This window comes from Pinus tabuliformis, chromosome 4_1, assembly GCF_031772625.1.
Source record: "Pinus tabuliformis cultivar Carrire ecotype Pingquan chromosome 4_1, CPIR1, whole genome shotgun sequence".
Lineage (NCBI taxonomy): Eukaryota > Viridiplantae > Streptophyta > Pinopsida > Pinales > Pinaceae > Pinus > Pinus tabuliformis.
Window position 1 is genome coordinate 296,119,559 of NC_142303.1, and position 19,935 is coordinate 296,139,493.

Sequence of the window (19,935 nt, forward strand, 5' to 3'; positions counted from 1 at the left end):
TTTGAAGGAGAGGGGCATGTTGGGTCCCTATAATACTAGTGATTACCCCATTACTATTGTAGTTGTATCCCTTATTAATATTGTTGTGCCCCTGTTGCCCCCATATTGTTATTGTTGTGCCCCATAGAATCCCTCTATTGTTATTTTTGTGGCTTTATATTATTATTGTTAGGTCGGCTGGGTTATATTGTGACTCTTTAGACTCCTATATATAGAAAGGAGGTTTTGTCATTTGAATCATCAACGAATCATTCATTTGTGTAATGTAAAGGAGGTTTCCCCCTCGAAGAGGCTGAATTCTAAGGCGTTGATCTGTCTTTTCTATCTTTTTGTGAGCTGGTTTCATAACAGTAAACCATTGTCAATCATAGCCAACCATGGTTCAATGTCACATTGTGACAACGATTGTCTCACCATGAAAATAAATAATAATCCCTCGGGTTTATTATTCCTTTGGGTTTATTATATCAATACCTTGGGTTTATTATTCCCTTGGGTTTATAATCCCTTGGGATTTTAGTATTAATCCATTCATTTTATTGTTCATTGGGGTTTTAGTATTAATCCCTTGGGTTTATTGTTCATTTGGGTTTATGATATCAATCCTTTGGGTTCATTATTCTGTTTGGTTTATAATATCAATCATTGTAAACCATTGCTAATCATATCCAAACATGGTCAATCATGGTTGAATGTCGCATTGTGACAAGAATTGTCTCTCCATCAAAATAAACGATGTTTATTTTAGTGTTTGTAGTATTTATAAACCCTTGGGTTCATAAACCCTTGGGGTTTTTTCCCACTTTTAAAAATTGTTAACACGACTATTGAGGCATACCCCTCATTGCAATCAACAATCAACGTTTCCCCATATATATATATACATTATATTGTTTATATGACAGACCCGCCACAATCATGAAACGGAATACATAGGCTTTCAGTTCCGGCTTACCCATATCGCAATCGACAATCATTGAATGCACCAACATACGTATTCAGTGCCTTACGGACTCGCCGGGCTTTTAAACATAACGTAAATATGTTTCGAGTCTGCCACCATTAATCGTAATCAGCAATCTTTATATATGTAGATACATATAGCTGTGGACCCGCCGGGACTTTCAAAAAAATATAAATGTGTTTAGGGTCCGCACTGCTCATCGCAATCAGGAACCAGTGATTCCTGTGGTAATAAGTTGCCTGCTGCAATTTTGCGATTGTGATTTATTTGCATTATATATATATATATATCTAAGGGGACCACTCCATATAACTTCTTATATTATGAGTTGATTTAATTCTTGCCTGTATTCAGCGCCTTACAGACCCGCTGGGCTTTTAAACATATCGTAAATATGTTTCAGGTCCGCCAGCATTAATCGCAATCGACAATCTTTATATAAGTAGATACATATAATTGTGGACCCGTCGGGACTTTACAACAAAATATAAATGTGTTTTGGGTCCGCACTGCTCATCACAATCGGGAATCAGTGATTCCTATGGTAATAACCTGCCCACCGCACTTTTGTGATTGCGGTTTATTTGCATTAGTAATATATATATAAGGGGACCACTCCACATAACTTCTTATATTATGAGTTGATTTAATTCTTGGCTGTATTCAGTGCCTTATGGACTCGTCGGGCTTTTAAACATAACGTAAATATGTCTCGGGTCCGCCACCATTAATCGCAATTGGAAATCTCTATATATGTACATACATATAACTGCGGACCCGCCGGAACTTTACAACAAAATATAAATGTGTTTCAGGTCCGCACTGCTCATCGCAATCAGGAATCGGTGATTCTGGTGGTAATAACCTGCCCGTTGCACTTTTGCGATTGCGATTTATTTGCATTAGTAATATATATATAAGGGGACCACTCCATATAACTTCTTATATTATGAGTTGATTTAATTCTTGCCTGTATTCAGCACCTTACGGACCCACCGGGCTTTTAAACATAACGTAAATATGTTTTGGGTCCGCCACCATTAATCGCAATCGGCAATCTTTATATATGTACATACATATAATTACAGACCTGCCAGGACTTTACAACAAAATATAAATGTGTTTTGGGTCCACACTGCTCATCGCAATCGGGAATCGGTGATTCCTGTGGTAATAACCTGCCTGCTGCACTTTTGCAATTGCGATTTATTTGCATTAGTTATATATATATCTATATATATATATATATATAATGGGACCACTTCATATAACTTCTTATATTATGAGTTGATTTAATTCTTGCCTATATTATTATAATATTATATTATTATTATTATTATTATTAAATTTTTTATAATTTTATATTATTAGATTTTTTAAATAATATAATGATAATCTAATATTATTAATAATCCTAAACACTGATAATAATTAACCCTATATATACGAACTCTAAGATAAATAATAAAAATACTAATATTATTATGAGTTTATATTATTATTATAATAATATTAATATAATAATCATAAATATATATGAATATAAGAATATAGTTGCTATTATTTGTATAGTTATTAATTATCATAAATAATAAATAATTGGTCTTTATTGTTCTTATTATAATAATATTGATTATATTATTATTATAATAATAATTATATTTGTATATTATTATAATAATATAATAATAATAATATAATACTATTATAATATTATATTCAAATAATAATAATAATATTATTATTATACAATATAATTGTTATTATTTTTTTAATAATTTTATATTATTAGGTTATTTAAATAATATAAAAATAATCTAATATTATTATGAGCTATTCTTATTATTAATTAATATATATTAGGAGTTTATATAATTATTATAATATTAATATAACATTTTTACAGTAATATATATAAATAATCTGGTTGTTAATAGTTATATAGTTATTAATAATCCTAAATACCCATAATAATTATTAGTGTGGTAGATATAAGCCTATCGGTGTATATCAACCACATTAGAAAATGTGGTTGATATATATGCTTGATATATGCCTATCGGCGTATATGAACCATATTTACCTTGGTAAATATGGTTGTGCTAGTAATTATAAATAAAGGCGGCATAATTTTCTTTCCCAAAAGATTTATATATTATGCAGTCTTAAAAACAATTAAGTATAAGATGAAAAAGCTGATAGACTTGTTTCTAATTTTGGAAGGTTCATGTGAGGAAAGCTGAAGTGACGGATCATCGAGCGGAGTGGAATGAAGAGATGCTTTAGGTAGAAAGTGGACAGTGACTCGAGCGAAAGTGGTATTTTTTTCATTTATGCTTCGGTGGTTTTAACGTCATAGTTCAAGGTGGTGTCTTGCTGGGTGGTGTTAGTGTCATAGTTTTGTTAGAATTTGCTTGTTCATGGACTATGACAAACTCAGACAGGTACATAACATGCATCTGTGATTAACATAGGTTTACCTTCTTAGAAATTATCATTATATGTTTTAGTGTGGATTTATTAAATATCTCTATCTCTACAATCTAAGCAAATTCACCCAACTACTTCAGCAACCATTTCTTCATTAGAATGTATAGAGTTGTATAAAGTTGTTTCAAATCCTTCTGCACTTGTAAAACTCTCTTAACCTCTTGATATTCCATGATTATCTTAGAGAGAGTGCATAGAAAAAAGAGAAATAGGATTAGGTATGCAGAAAGGATGGGTCAAATTATACAGAAATTTTCCTCTGCAAATTCAAAACTCACAATCTAAAGAGATTTTGAGCTAAATATCTCACCCAAGCACAAAGAGCAATCTTCCAAAAAATAGAAGAGAAATCTCCATAATCTAAATAAATTTGAAACCAAAACAAGCTAGAAGTTGAGCAAGAAAACATGACCAAATCTCATGGTCTAATTCAAAAGAAAGAGAAAATGTAGAGTCCCAACCTAAAAACAAAACCAACCTTAGTGATAGTGTTGAAAATGGCAACAAGAAATACTAAAAATAGCATTGCTATAAATAGCATTTCAGGATATACTCCAACTCTGTTGGAAATAGCAAAAAATAGAAATGCTAAAAATAGCATTTTGGGATAGATTCCAATTTTAATTAGTCCCTGAATTAAAATTGAGAATTAAAATTTGAATTTAGTCTCACCAGCTATTTGAAAAATAATTAATTAATTCATCTTGAGTTAATTAGTTGGAGAAAATCAAACATGAAGTCTTTGTGAAGACATGCAACAGTTATCCCTTTGAATGAGGAAGTTATCCCTTAATTAAGGAGATAAGGATGAGTTGTATTTGAGTTGTAATTAGTTAGCTCAGTTAATTGAGTTAAGTCCAGTTAAATTAGTTCCAAATAGTTGGAGGAACTAATTATGAGTCCAGTCAGTTAATGCATGCATGCATGCAACTAGTGTTCTCCAGATAATTGAATATTCTCTCATAAATAACTCATGCATGTCAGTTCAGACAGAGACCCAGTTGAGATTAAAAGAAGTGACAGTGTACTATCAGTTGGAGGAATTTTCCTATAGAGGAAACTCATCCATGCAGAAGGAATTAACTCCTTCATGATTGTGCAGTTATTTCAGGGGTCAATGTTGTGTGTGAGGTGAGAGTCTCATAGGTTGTAGCTAGAGGACCCAGGAGAAACTGTGCAAGGAAATAGGAGGCTTGGAGGATTGAAGGAAGGCATATATGTTGTCTATTTTGTCTATGAGCAGTAGTGAAGGATTGTACTGAGAGCTAAAGCTTTGTGTAATCCTGAGATATTTCCACTTGTATGACAATAAAGATAGCGGGGTTTTTAGCTGAGGCTTTCCCCAGATTATTCTTCTGTGTTCATGCGTGATTGTTTCTTCTTCATCTGTTATATGTGTTCTATTTGATCTTGCAAAAAAACAATTAAGTTTCCGCAAGTTTGTTTGTAGAAGTAGATCAAGTATTTTTCTTTATTATATTGCATTATCATGTGATCTACAGTGGGAATTTTTATAGATAGAGAGAGACTGAGCACCAGAGAGCCATCCACTTCCCTTATAAAATTACCATTTGAAATTCATTGTTCCACTTACATTAGGTGATATACCCCTTCTACATTCAATTGCACACAAGTTCTACTACTTAAGCATGCATGAATGAATAAAGGGTCTCTTCACATTAATGGAATGCATGGGATTAACTCATGTTGGACATGTGGCTTCTTAAATTTAATGCACTAATTGTGGAGAGAATCACCATGCTAAGATAAGGCTTTGAAATTTCTAGAGCCATTAAACCTTAACACCCCATATTTTCCCTATGTGGTTTAAATGGCTAATTGATCAACATCCACATTTTGTTCTTTCCAAACTTGAACAAACTTAATGCTTTGAAAACAAATCATGTCTTATTTGATTCTTGGGAGGAACAAGGCAAGCTTGAAGTTGTTCAACCTTGTACATTTATGCATTGCTTCATTAATGTAACATACACCCTATTATTCCCCACCTAAATTAAGGTTAGCAAGAGGCAATTACTATGATGACCTGACTCCCAAAGTTGCATTACAGAAATGGGGTCTAAATTTTGCACTTTCTTCTACCCTTTCAAAACTCAAAACAAATGATGCCATCACATTCCTTGTCGAGATAATTCCAACAGTATAAAATTTGTCCCAATCCGACTCTTGGATCAACAGATATGGCCATTTGAAGTCATGACCAATTAAATAATTCCATGACATCGAGCATGCCACATGGTGCTCACGTGGATGACATAAGCCACATGTTAGTTGTTGACTCACTCATACACTAGGTCACAACCTAACACTTCTCAATGATTCATGAGGCTCAATGGATCTTTTAAACACACACACACCCCCATATATAAACATATTCACTTAACAAGCACAAGCATGGCCCACCCTTGCCACCTTCCCCCAAGAATTCAATATTGGGAATTAATTTTATGATTTTCTTCCCAACCCACTAGGATGACAAAGAACAGGATGTCATGGAAAATCAGGGGATGTAGTAGCCTTAAAAAAACCGTTATGATGACGTGCATAAATAAGTGTTAGCAAATCATTACATGATAGAGACGAGAACTTTCCCATTCCCCAGAGTCCATCTCCCAGGAGATTCATAAGAGCATAAGAAGGGGACAAGCTGAGATGACTCAACACCAAGAGAAGTAGCATAAGGACCCACTCGAGTATGGGAAGGTAAAAGAACATACACCACTCGGAAACATGCCTACATAAATTGATTGGAGTGCTATGTCATCCAAGAAGGGAGATCCCTGGGAAGAATAAAGGGTGTGCTCCAAAGAACAACTCAGGTTGACAAGGCTCTGAGATTATGTGGAGACAAAATATGAACACCCAATAGGAACGACCGAGAGCAACCATGTGACTGTTGATTTGTCTTGACACTTGAAGGAGTAGTAAGGTCGGGATGATGTGTCCTAGAGGACCACAGTCACGAGTCTTGGTCACATGCAATGCAAAGGAGAGCATAGCGGGTGTTGAAGTTAAAAATTCTAGGACCATATGCCGCAATCAAAAGGCACCATCGAAGGGGACTTTGTGAAGGAAAGAGTAATGGCATAATGTTTAAGCCACACAATGATTACCAGATATGAAGGGATTCCTTCCCTGTGCTTTTATGTGAATTCCTTCCTCATTCTGTAGTCATAATTGACGCAAATATAAATGGGATTCAATCCCATGACTGGGTGAAGGAAGTGCCTATGCATAAATCATTTTTGTATGCATAAATAAGTGCATGTAACCTACATACATGTGAATGTTCTTCTTCTTGAGCTTGAAAATAATAAAACAAGGCTTAATAGCTGGTTCCATAAGTGATACAATAAACAAAATAGGTATTTTCTTCTTCATAACCAATAAGGCCCATGCCCATATTTCACATAGGAAATTATCATTCCACAGGTAGACAATAATCTTCATCCCAATTCGATTCGGAGGCATGAATTACATGTTGGATCATTAGATTTAACATCACTATAGGTTTCTAGCCAACACAACATTTATATAACTGACATATGCAAAACTAGCAATCTTCAACATTAGATTGCCATCTTGATGCAAATAACAAGAAAATATAGTAGTCACAAGCACAAACATAAGATTATACTTATCTTATAATAAATTGAGAGTGGGACTCTAACTCTCCACCCAACCATAAACAAGTTGTAGTCAAGTCTTTCTTGCAGTTGTCACCTCTGAGACAGATTCTGGTGCTTGAGGTGGAGTGATTTTGTGGGATTTTTAACCAACAAAACAACTTAAACAGGATGTCACTAGGCCACATTGCTTTCATCCACCATCTACCCACAAGATCATTCCAACATTTCAAGCATAATCACTTCATGTCAAGACACCACAATGAAAAGAGCTTCAACTCACTTTTCAAGAGAAGAGAGCCCACAATAAAGAAGTTTCAACAATGGTTAAGCTACTGATTGGTAAATAAATCACTCTCCATGTGGTTCATTGGTGAGTTAAGCACCAAAGCTTTGGTGCCCATGTAACTCCTAGTGGTTCTTTCAACCCTCACAAGGGCCAAAGTGAATCCTTCCAATATGGTAGGTTCATCAATCCACTAGCTTCCAATGGTTTCTTTAAACTGACAGGCAAGCCATTACTCTCTTTCTATGATGTTTTTTACCCAAAAAGCCTCATGTTAGAGGATTCTTCAGTTGGTGCTTTGATCCAAAGTTCAAAACTTAGCAATAGGGATCAATTTTCCTTTCCTTCCGCTTTTTTCTTTTGTGCTCTCTCGTTGTTTTTGCGCGTCCCTAAGAAATTGTGTCTATGTGTTCCCCCAAATTTTTCTTGGCTAATTTTTCCTTTCCCATTCAACGACAAACTTCTTACCTCTTCTCGAAACTCCACGCAACTCCCCTCCTTGGACAACGCAACCCATATTGCTCTAATAAATTTTGTCCTTATTTCTTTATTGTTAAAGGCTAAGGACACCTAATAATCTAAATTGATCATTATATTGCTTTTCATCCATCTCGATGCATTCGGAATGGAAAAAGTGTAGGAATCAACTCATGGGATCATTTTTACTAGTGAGACCCAATTTGAGAAAACGGGGTCTGAAACCTTCGAGGAGCATTTTGAGGCATCAAACAACATTTTTTGGGGGGTAAAACTTTATCACTTTAGCGCAACACCATTTCATTCTATTCTACACACAAATATCTTTCCAACATCGCAAGAAGCACATCAATCAAAGTCCGTATGCAAAAGTTATGTCACTCAGGAGTTGACCTTCCTATTTTCACACCTATAGTTCGGGAGGATTCCACGCCATCCCCCACTATTTATGTAAAATGGGCTAGTCACATGATTATGATGTAAAAGACTCTAGAAGATTCTATATTGTAACTCTATTTAAGAGTTGATGTAATCAAAATTAACCACTAGTAGGCTATCATGACGTGTTATAGTATGTCCACTAGGAGGAAGAGGCATTCCATTCTTTGGATAGCATTTTGTTCCATAGCTGATCAAAGATAGTCAAGAGAGATAGGAGGTAGAGGACACAGAGAGTATTTGTGCACTGTAGCAGCCCACGGGACACAAACATTACTTCTTTGTACCTACAACCATATTTCTAGACAGAGAAAGAGAGTGAAGAAGCCTCACCTTCCAGCTAGGTTTTCTCCTAAAATGGTTTCCCATAGAGCATATCTTGTGTCTTGTGTGTGTGTGCTTATTTTTTCATTCTCTACTTTTCTGCATAATTTCTAGTCACATGCATGCACTAATTACAGTCAAATCTACAGATCTTAAAGTTTAATAAAACTATAATAGTGTAGAATATTAGATTTTTAATATAATATTACCAGATCTATTATGACAAACTGTCTAGTGGAATATCCACGAAAGTTTATGGATAATTTAGTGTCATATCAAGTTTTTTTGGTTATTTATGGATATTTGCAGGGGATCTCGGTCGACGAGGTCGAAAATCTTAAAACCCTAATCATGGCTGACGAATCTGTAAATGAACCTCATGATCCTGCAGAGGTGACATTTTCGCGACTCGAACAACAAGTCACAAATATATAACTTAGTGCAATATATAACTTATTTTAAAACTGTTTAAGGTCGCCTCGTGGGTTAGCTCAATTGGTTGAGTCCCTATCGTTAAAGTGTCTTTGCTATTGAGAAGCCATGGGTTCAATTCTCTCGACACTCTAAAGGTCAGGGTCTGTGGTTGAGCCAACAAGAAGTGATCCCTTTGGGTGTATCTACTTGGTACAAAAATTATGTTGATCTAGTAGACGTTGATCTTCGGGGTGCGTGAACCATATAGAAAATAAATAAATAAATAGAATTGAAAATCTTTAAGGTAAAAAGAAGTTACAGTAGAACTAAAAAATGATATGTATTTTAAGATTATGATATATGTCAAGACAAAAATATATTTAAAACCAAGATGAAGAAGCGGGTTGTTGATATAAGACATGAGCACACATGCTCTTTCACCCTTGTTGAACACTCCATGAAAATCAAACACCATGTAGGTCTTGAGAGCATAGAAATTATTGCTAAAAAATTCATTACTTTAAAAGATGCTTTAGTACTCTCATAGCTCTAGGTTCTTAGGTTTTTATTATTTTACATTCATTTATAAAAGAAATTGAGTACATTAATTTGAATATATCAATTTATTAATTTAATTATAAATAAACCTATTAAAATAAAATATTTATAACTGTTATCACCCCAAGAAACTCTCCTAGGTTGTATCTCAGAGATGCTCGAGAAAATTACAAACACAACAAAATATTGGAAATGGATGAATGGAAGGAATGGTGCCTATCCAAGCTAGATAACCACTTCTATTATGCTTAACTCTAGACATGGGTGAACACCCCCAGACTACAAGGCTTTAGACCACCAATTACTCACAGTTTGAGGATTAGGTGTACATGGAGAATATTGACCACACCAGCAGATGCACAAGACCATGTGATGGCCGGCTGCAACCAGTAAAGAGGTCTGCAAATCTATTTCCTAATGCACAGACAGGATGACAGCTCTCTGGCATTAAGTAAACAGAAACCTGCATAACACATTCAATGATACATACTAGACTTCAACACAGAGGTGGGATGACAACCCCTCTAATGCTAAATATCAAGAGCACATGAATAAATGCATAACAGGCACAACCTAGAATAGAGTAGAAATGGAAAGTGAGCAATTAATAGCAAAAGAAGCTTGTATTAGCTGAAAATGAAGACCAGACGCTGCAAGTATCAAAGTAGTTACAGTCTCTAAAATTTGAACCTTACATCAAAACAATAACCATCAACCCTGATTACATATATTTTCTGGGTATATATAGAGTTTGATTACAAATATACGCTGTTGTGCTATGCGTGGAGGGGTCATAATGGACCACCAACTGCTTTAACTCTCTGATGGCGTCCCTGCTACAATCTTCTTGCTTTAATGAATTAACTTGACATTCTCTGGTGCTTTGTTGTACTCCTCGAGCAGGGAGTGTAGCATAGATAAATTTTCATGACTGTTAAATGCATTTAACTGCTCCAGGCTTGTCCTTTTTCTGCTCGGCCATTCTGTTTCTTGAATGCAGTTGTTGGAGATGAAATGCGTCGGGTACTTGGTAGATGATCGCTGTCATCCTTCAGGTGCACGACATGACCAGGGTGTGTTGACTTCATGGAGGATGTACGAGCGGGCGGAGGATAGATATCGACCGTTGGATCGCACAGATGGATGGCGGATATGGCTCAACGGGAGATATCGGGAGAAACGAGAGCAGACGATCGTGAGCCATTGGATCTCGAGTGGGCAGATCCAACAGCTATTGGGCGGAAGAGATGCGTGGGGGGTTAACGCGCGGGGAAGGTGGTTTCGGTGGCGGGCGGTATTTATCGCACTACTTTTGGAGGGTGAGCGGTAATCGTACAAGGGCTAGCGATACGAGTCATCGGGCGACGCGTGGCAGATGTGACGGGACAAAAACCGCTTTCCCCGCGAGCTAACGTGTGGGCGGTTCGCGGGTGCGGGAGGAGCAAACGCCGTTCGATCGCAGCGGAGATGATCGGACGGTGTGGAAGAGATCGCACATGTTTTCAACTGATATGACAGGGAAACGTCGGATTGGGGTGAAACGTCAATGATCGCGATTATGGTGGAGGGTCGTATGGGCGCAGGTTCATGGGTTAAGCGCCCGGGGCTTAAGGTTGGAAAGGACCATTTTGTAGGGTGCAAAGGAAAAATAAAGGAAATAGAGCTGAAGGAGGATAAGCGGGATAGGGGAAGAAAGGAGATAGCGACCGACATGGAATCCTTTTGAGCACAACCAAGCAAACCAAGCCTGTCTCTAACCTTAGAGAATCTTCGTCTTATAGCAGAGCTAACACTGGCTCCTTCTGGGGATGAGATCCTCCCTGTGAGGTCTCAAGAACTGCAGACCAATGCCTTCATACAAAACAAGCTTAAAAACATTGCCTAGTATTCCATTGGGCATGTAGTCTAATTAAGTCTACGCGAAAACCTGTAAAAGAACATGCTTACAATCATTAAGGCTCGAAAACCTTAAACAACATAAATCTTCAAGAACTGGTCATCTATTGGACCATCAAAACTGTTTCTCCTCCTCTCGGCCGGCTTATCAGCCAGTTCATCAAAGATCTGCAAAATTGGATTTATTTGATCTTCTACCTCAAGGAGTTTGTGGCATTTGACCTTATCAGGTAGAGATGGCTTATATTTCACCCCCTCTTTGTATGCTCTCATCCTTGGATGTTCTTCGTGGAAGCCTTTGTACGCCTGTTGAATAACAATGGTTGCTGCGTACTTGTTTGTGTCATCTGTGGCCTGCACAATCAATATAAATGGTGAACCAATGTATTCTTGTGTGGAGGACACAAAGACTTCACCTGCTTCCGTAGCTTTCTTAGAACAATCCACATCCAAGGAGGTGTCCCAAAACTGTGCACCCTCTTCCTCTGTGATCTGGCAAACTGCCCTTTCAAGCTGTGTGGAGGCCAACTGGGCAGGCTTTGGAATATCAAGACTGAGATTATCCATATCAGCCTTGGGCATTGAATTATGGCTTGCTCCAGTGCCTAATGGGCAATTATGAGGGATTGTCACTTGGACAGACAGAGAAGCATAAGATGATGGGCAACTGACTTCCCCCTTTTTGATCACTGGGCTGGGGATAACAGCAGGTTGTTCAATTTGCGGATTTGCATAGTCATGGGAAGATGGGCTGGCTTTGGGCTCGGACTTTTCGAGGATGGTGGGATCCGCTGCTGGTCGCTTCTGCTTACAAGCTTGTTGTTCTGCAGGTACAACAAAATCATAAGCAGGGCCTCTGGATAATGCTTTCTCATAAGCAACCCTGGTTAAGAAAGGGGCACTGCCCTTATCTTCCATACCATGAACCTCATCCTCCTCTTCGAACTGCTCTTCTTCCATGACTATATTCTGAAAAAGGGTCTTCACCCTTTTGTCTTCGTTTACATCCTTGTTTCTTTGCAAAATCTGCAACTGCTCATTTGCTCCTCTATATGGATTTGGATTTGGAAGAGAAAAGGAACAATGAGCTCCTGCTTCCTCAGAATGTTGCTCCACCCTTAATCTGGAAACTTCAGAGGTTAATGATTCTATCATCCTGGCCAAATTATCGATCTTCAGATCCGAGGATGATGAGGACTCACCCCTCTGTCTTCTCCTATCAGCATTACCTCCGAGCCTCTCTGCAACCATGATGTTTGATTCTACTTCAAAGGCTGCATCTTGCATATCAGCCAAAGAAGCACATCTTCTTTCCCTGAGTAGCAAATAGAAACGAGAATCGAAGGCATTGGCATAAGTAAGCATAGCAGAAGTAGGGGTAGGTTTCACTTCAGCTGGTATTCTGCTATACATATGGTTGAATCTGATGTTGAAATCAGACAGTAGCTCACCATTCTCCCTCTGCAAGTTCCCAAATTCAGTATAATAGTAGAGCAGATCTTTCTTATCCCCCAGTGCTTTAGGAACACATCATCTAAGGCCTCAATATCTGCTATAGACCTAGGGGTTAATTCTTTGAACCATTTTCTAGCTTCTCCATCTAGGCTCTGGACAAAAACTCTCATCCACACATCATTTTCACTGATGTCTAAGTTATCAGCATAACTATAAAAAGACTCTAGATGTTCTTCAGCTGATACTCCCTTTGTACCAGTAAACTTAGGCATATATTTCTGATAATCTCCTGCAGGCATGGCATTTAAAGGAACCGGCAAGACCAAGGGTCCATATCTAGCAGCTATGATTCTTTCCATCTTTGTGGGTGCTTGCTGGCCTGCCATGACTGGGAAAGGTGGAAGGGTACTGGTCGTTTGAGTGGAAGGGATCAATGAAATGGATGACAGAGACAGAGGAATATGATGGACTTGTATGGGATGCTTTCTTTGGACTGAGATTCAAAGGGGAACTAAATGGATAAGGAGCCTTATGAATCTCTGAAGGTATTTCTTAAATAGCAGAGATACATGGGATTTGTTGGGCTTACCTGATCCTGATGCTCCTTTCTGTGAAGTTTTCTTCGGCTTAACAATCTTCTCAGTGTCAGGCACTGGGACAGCTGATGATTTCTAAGGATTTCTTGGAGTATATCTCACAAACTGAGCTAGGACCGTAATGTGGAGTCACCAAAGGTTGGTCTTCCTCCAGTGGAGTCGCTAGATAGATGACTACAACCATAAATGTGCCCAGACTTTGTCTATCATCAAAATCTGGAACTGTGTCGTTCTCCCAGGGAAGCTGAGCTTCAATCTCCTCTCCCCGACAACGGCACCAATTAATGTTGTCACCCCAAGAAACTCTCCTAGGTTGTATCTCAGAGATGCTCGAGAACATTACAAACTCAACAAAATGTTGGAAATGGATGAATGGAACGAATGATGCTTGTCCAAGCCAGATAACCACTTCTACTATGCTTAACTCCATACATGGGTGAACACCCCCAAACTACAAGGCTTTAGACCACCAATTACTCATAGTTTGAGGATTAGGTGTACATGGATAATACTGACCACACCAGCAGATGCACAAGACCATGTGATGGCTGGCTGCAACCAGTAAAGAGGCCTGCAAATCTATTTCCTAATGCACAGACAGGATGACAACTCTCTGGCATTAAGTAAACAGAAACCTGCATAACACATTCAATGATACATACTAGAATTCAACACAGAGGTGGGATGACAGCCCCTCTAATGCTAAATATCAAGAGCACATGAATAAATGCATAACAGGCATAGCCTAGAACAAAGTAGAAATGGAAAGTGAGCAATTAACAACAAAAGAAGCTTGTATTAGCTAAAAATGAAGACCAGACACTGCAAGTATAAAAGTAGTTATAGTCTCTAGAAGTTGAACCTTACATCAAAACAACAACCATCAACCTTGATTACATATGTTTTCTGGGTATATATAGAGTTTGGTTACAAATATATGCTGCTGTGTTATGCGTGGAGGGGTCATAATGGACCACCAACCGCTTTAACTCTTTGATGGCGTCCCTGCTACAATCTACTTGCTTTAATGAATTAACTTGACATTCTCTGGTGCTTTGTTGTACTCCTCAAGCAGATGGAGTGTATCATACATGAACTTTCATGACTGTTAAATGCATTTAACTGCTCCAGGCTTGTCCTTTTTCCGCTCGGCCATTCTGTTTCTTGAATGCAGTTGTTGGAGATGAAATGCATCGGGTACTTGGTAGATGATCGTTGTCGTCCTTCAGGTGCACGGCATGAACATGGTGTGTTGACTTCATGGAGGATGTACAAGCGGGCGGAGAATAGATATTAGCTGTTGGATCGTACAGATGGATGGCGGATATGGATCAGCGGGAGATATCGGGAGAAACGGGAGCAGACGATCGTGAGCCGTTGGATCTCGGGTGGGCAGATCCAATGGCTATCGGGCGGAAGAGATGCGTGGGGGGTTAACACGCGGGGAAGGCAGTTTTGGCGGCGGGCAGTATTTATCGCACCGCTTTTGGAGGGTGAGCGGTAATCGTACAAGGGTTAGCGATACGAGTCATTGGGCGACGCGTGGCGGATGTGGTAGGACAAAAATTGCTTTCCCCTTGAGCTAATGCATGGGTGGTTCGCGGGTGTAGGATGAGAGAACACCGTCCGATCGCGGCGGAGATGATCGGACGGTGCGGAAGAGATCGCACATGTTTTCAACTGATATGACAGGGAAACGTCGGATTGGGGTGAAACGTCAACGATTGCGATTATGGCGGAGGGTCGTATGGGCGCGGGTTCATGGGTTAAGCACCCGGGGCTTAAGGTTGGAAAGGACTGTTTTGCAGGGTGCAGAGGAAAAACAGAGGAAATAGAGCTGAAGGAGGATAAGCGGGATAGGGGAAGAAAGGAGATAGTGACCGACGTGGAATCCTTTTGAGCACAACCAAGCAGACCAAGCCTGTCTCTGACCTTAGAGAATCTTCGTCTTATAGCAGAGCTAACAATAACAATAATATATTAACATTTATAAATATTAATATATTCATTTATTGTCATAATTTATTATACAATAATTTATTAACATTAGTATTATTAACATATTTACTAATGGATCAAAGGTCCTCTATTATTATTAATGAATAAATTTTGTGCTAATTTATTACCATTCATTATAATATAAAATATATTAATATAGGTTTTTAAAGATTTTCATTACCTATAATATATTAATATATTATTGACACCTCCATTATCATTAGATTAATATTATATTATAATTATTAATAACATTAATATAAATATAAATATTATTAATAACTATATATATTTAACTCTTCATTATCATTATCATTAGATTAATAGTATTCTATGACTAATAATAATAGTAATGTGATAATATATTAGTATATATATTACATCTACATCGTCAGCATCATATTATATATATAATCATTAAATTAATATTATACTATAAATAATTAATATTAATATATTTTATTAATGGTCCTTTAATTTACATTATTTTATATTTTTATTCTTATTAATTCTAATACTTCAAATTTCTTTTTAAAAAGTTATTTTATTGTATTTCTACTACATTATTATTTATTAAATATCTCTCTCTCCTTCCCCTCTCTATATATATTATTATTTCATTATTAGAACATATTATTAGAACACACTTTTATGTGATTCATGATTTATATTGAATATTTTTCTTTAATTTATTATTTTTTTTTCATTTTTTACTAGGGTTTATTTTATGTCGGCTTAGTTTCTTCTTTATTTCTTTTTATTATTTATTTTCTTTTTTCCCCTCTCCTTTTCTCAACAATTCACATCTTGATGATGGGTCTTGGTCTAGACTTAAAACATCAATTGAGAATGATCATTCTCCATAAAATTTAGAAGGAAACTCTTCAAATTATATTATTATTATTATTAGATAAAACTTAGATTTATTATTTCTCCTTTAGGGTTTTTTTTTTATCTTATCTCCTTATGTTTTACATTTAGGCTTTAGGGCCGACACTCTCTACTCATCTCATTTCATTCTACATCTCATTTATTTAGATGGTTCTCTTGAATAAACTTTAGAAGCAAACTCTTCAAATTATATTATTATTATTATTAGATAAAACTTAGATTTATTATTTCTCCTTTAGGGCTTTTTATCTTAGCTCTTTATGTTTTACATATAGGCTTTAGGGCTGACACTCTCTACTCATCTCATTTCATTCTACATCTCATTTATTTATATGGTTCTCTTGACTCTCTTTCCCTTACGCTTTTATGTCTTGAAGATGGATCATCTTATTGACCCAAAGCATCTACAACCAAACATGACTTATGGTAAAATAAATAAATAATATATATATATATATATATATATATATATATATATAGCTTTTGTGATGACAAATTTTTGTAGCCTATACAAAAATAATGTTAAAAATAGAGTTATTGAGAGATATTTTGAAAAATCGAGGTATTAACCTATTTTTAGCCCAAATCAACAAACATGCATGCTCGAGTTATCACTCCCTCCTAGAAAAATTTGAAATGAAAAGAATGTGCACACAATCTTAAATGTTTGTATGTGCTTTTGTGAGTAAATCTTTTTCCCAATGTATAACACTCATTTCCAATTGGGGATATTAATGACATTAGAGGATATGAGCATTAAGTGTGGGTAATGGATTCATTAACATGGTAAGGGAAGCAAACATGGGCCTTAGGGCAAAAATGTTGCTTATGAGTATCTAGGTCCCTATGCCAACAACTCGAACTAACGTAATTGACATTTTAAGGGCATCCTTCTCACATGCATCATTAAAATATTTTGAGCACTACTTGTGGGTCTTGAGACACTTGACATGGTCATGGGAGGAAACATAGTGATTAAACCCTAGGTAATTTGTTTAGAATATATGGCTATGAAAAGCACCTGGAACTACTACACAAATATCACAAAGTTATCCCTTCCTTTATCTAAAGATATGGGTGCACTTAGGGATTTTTTGATAATGGATATGTGATCTTTTGACTTCTAAACATTTATGAAGAAAAAACCTAAGCCTTACATCATAAAGAAACTTTTAAAAATTAATATTAAAAAATAACAAATTGATTCACTACCATAGTTTATTAATATATCCTTATCATTAAAATAAAATATTAATATGTTATATTTAAAATAATATTTTAAAATTAAAATAAATATTTTTTAATTTAATCAATATTATTTATAATAAATTAAATTTAATATTATTTATTGATGTGAAATTGATGTGGGAAGAGAAAAGTAATAAAACCAAAGTAATAAAACCCACATCCCATGAATTTATGAGAATATAAAGCACACAAATTAATAAAAAAAAGTCTTCGCACCTCACGATACTTTCCCTTACATTTTTTTGGTTGTAGTAATAATACTTTCCATTACTTTCTTGTTATAATAATAAATAAAAATAACTTGGACGGTCCATCTAGACTTCATAACTCACCTTTCCATCACTTTCCATTATTTTCCTGTTTTAATAATTACATAAAATGACTGGGATAGTCTATTCATAGTAGACAAATTTATAAAATGATAATATATGTTTATGATTTTTTATCAATTTTTTTTAATCTAGGTCACAAGTTTTATTGAAATTTAATTTTGGGTTTCGAATTTTGATGAACTTTAAAAAAAAATTAAGGAGTGGAGAATCTCATCTAATCTCGTAGCTATTGATCCAGTGTATAAATCAAAACTCATAAGTTTATGTCACAATTCAAACTTGTAATTTATCTATATAATTTCTATATCCGTAATAACATTTTTTATATTTACTAATGTTAATTTCTTACTATTTTATCTTACAATTCCTTATATACAATAGTTAACCTCAATCTAATCTCATTAAAAAAAAAATGAACTTAAACTGAACTCAATCCAAAACCATAAAACATTGCTCCATGTTAATTCTAAGTCTATCAAACAACCAAATTTTATTATAACACTAACTCATGTATCTATCTAACTAACATCATGCAAACTTATTTCAAGTAAAGCGTCTTAGACAAGTCAGACCCACACTTTTCACACTCATTAAAACATTCATACCTTAATAATAACATGTTTGAATAATGCTTTATTAAATATCACCATTTGACTTAATTTTCCTAAAATTTAAAATACCTCATTTTGATATTGATGTCCGTAATGTTCATGCATGTTGGATTTCATAAATACCCTTCGGTAAAGTCGACTAACTGTGACAGGTACATCACAAATTTAGTTTAGAACCATAACGAAATTAAAACCAAAATTTGAAGGTAATCTACTGATGTTACTTTTGACGTAATTGACTGTGGGTGGGTATGGCCAAAGAATAAGTTTAAAAAGGGGCGTGGAGGCAGGCAGATCATCTCTCACCCAAATCGGTGAAGAGGAACCTTGGCTCATTCATCTCGCCCGTTCGTGCTCGATTCTCATCCCCTCCTCTTCTCTCCGATTTTTCTCCAGGAGATTCATTGCTTTTGCCCTGTTTTCATCATGGCAAAGCGGCTTCTATCTGTGTACAGATTGTCTTCTCTGCTGTCTGACATCAAAAATTTTCATTCTCGGTATGCACTTCCAGATTCTCTTCGGAAAAACAAAAATGAAACCTATATTGCATTCTTTTTTAAATAAAGCTTCTGTTTGGTGAGATTAGGACCGTAGCTTTGGTGAGATTAGGGCCGTAGCTTTAGGGTTTTGTAGAGTGCATAAACACAAAAAAATGAGATTTAGCTATTGTATCTTGTTTTGATTTTGCAGTCAATATACGGCAGCGGCGGCCGAAGCGATGAGATCACGCGGAGTAGCGGCACGGGAGTTTCCAGAAGGGAGTAAGGCAGGCGGAGGCGGAGGGAATACAAAGAGAAGAGCGTTCTGGATGAGGGATCCGGCCACTGGGGACTGGATTCCGGAGGATCACTTCGGCGAGACGGACATTGCAGTGCAGAGGCAGAAGCTCCTCTCCTCCAGAAAGTAGATAAATAGACATTATAAGAATAGCTTAGTATTAACATCAGGCATAGCGCTGCCGTAAGAAGACTGGCTGTGAGATGGGGCAAGGAACATCTGAGATTTCTCACACTTGCTCGCAGCGCCTGCGACTGTAAACATTTTCTAGATTAATAAATATATTTCTTTGCTCACTACCTTCCGTTTATCACCAGGGTTGGTATGATTTCACCTATACTTTCACCGATACTATTCTTTATTCATTATTTATTCACTGAGCATACAGGCTTAGATTGCTAGAGGAAATGGTTTCCTTGGTTAATTGCAGATTAAAAAAATTAATTTAATCTTATTCATTTTAAATTTTTGTATTGGATTTTAGAGAAAAAAAAAAGCCTAAAAAAGAATATTTTCTAATAATTACACTTGAA

The 19,935-nt window shown here is 36.2% G+C and overlaps 1 protein-coding gene across 1 annotated transcript; it reads left to right on the forward strand.

Moving 5' to 3' along the window:
- Positions 1 to 18,908: 18,908 nt before the first annotated feature.
- On the forward strand, positions 18,909 to 19,698 carry LOC149175449 (uncharacterized). Its single transcript, XM_089419678.1, has 2 exons — positions 18,909 to 19,122; positions 19,316 to 19,698. Exons 1-2 carry the CDS (start codon positions 19,052 to 19,054, stop codon positions 19,530 to 19,532), a joined length of 288 nt encoding a protein of 95 aa, XP_089275804.1. The 5' UTR covers positions 18,909 to 19,051; the 3' UTR covers positions 19,533 to 19,698.
- Positions 19,699 to 19,935: the final 237 nt, after the last annotated feature.

Coding starts and splice junctions, on each gene's coding strand:
- LOC149175449 (XM_089419678.1), top strand. CDS start 19,052: ATGGCAAAGCGGCTTCTATCTGTGTACAGATTGTCTTCTCTGCTGTCT. Junction 19,123..19,315: donor ATCAAAAATTTTCATTCTCG/GTATGCACTTCC, acceptor TTGATTTTGCAG/TCAATATACGGCAGCGGCGG.